The following is a 731-nucleotide window of genomic DNA, read 5'->3' on the forward strand; positions in this document are numbered from 1 at the left end:
CAGGACTCCCCCCAGAAGCGCCAGGTCCTGTTCCGGACCAACGTGGCCCTGAGCCCGGAGCAGGGCATGATGGCCACGGCCACCATCAAGGTATGGGTCACCTCCCCGCCCTGGCCAGTGTCACCTCCCCGCCCTGGCCAGTGTCACCATCCCCTCTGGCCAGTGTCACCATCCCCTTTGGCCAGTGTCACCATTCCCTTCTGGCCAGTGTCACCTCCCCCTCTGGTCAGTATCACCTCCCCCTGGTCACTGTCACCTCCCCCTTCTGGTCACTGCCACCATCCCCTTCTGGTCACTGTCACCTCCCCCTGGTCACTGCCATCCCCCTTCTGGCCAGTGTCACCTCCCCTTCTGGTCAGTGTCACCTCCCCATGATCACTGTCACCATCCCCTTCTGGTAACTGCCACCATCCCCTTCTGGTCAGTGTCACCAACCCCCTCTGGCCACGGCCACCATCAAGGTATGGTGTCACCTCCCCGCCCTGGCCAGTGTCACCTCCCCTTCTGGTCAGTGTCACCTCCCCTTCTGGTCAGTGTCACCTCCCCTTCTGGTCAGTGTCACCTCCCCTTCTGGTCACTGCCACCATCCCCTTCTGGTCAGTGTCACCTCCCCGCCCTGGTCAGTGTCACCAACCCCCTCTGGCCACGGCCACCATCAAGGTATGGTGTCACCTCCCCACCCTGGTCACTGTCACCTCCCCGTGGTCACTGTCACCATCACGGTACGGTGT

The 731-nt window shown here is 62.9% G+C and overlaps 1 protein-coding gene across 1 annotated transcript in view; it reads left to right on the forward strand.

The window, feature by feature from the left end:
• The window catches only part of LOC102043273 (complement C3-like), a gene marked incomplete at its 3' end in the record, with an annotated part of 38,564 nt that overhangs the window by 4,429 nt on the left and 33,404 nt on the right, over positions 1-731 (forward strand). Inside the window, exon 4 of the mRNA XM_014311492.1 lies at positions 4-90. Coding sequence (XP_014166967.1) covers positions 4-90 — 87 coding nt within the window. The remainder of the gene's footprint in view (positions 1-3; positions 91-731) is intronic.

Source organism: Geospiza fortis, unplaced genomic scaffold (genome assembly GCF_000277835.1).
Source record: "Geospiza fortis unplaced genomic scaffold, GeoFor_1.0 scaffold105, whole genome shotgun sequence".
NCBI lineage: Eukaryota > Metazoa > Chordata > Aves > Passeriformes > Thraupidae > Geospiza > Geospiza fortis.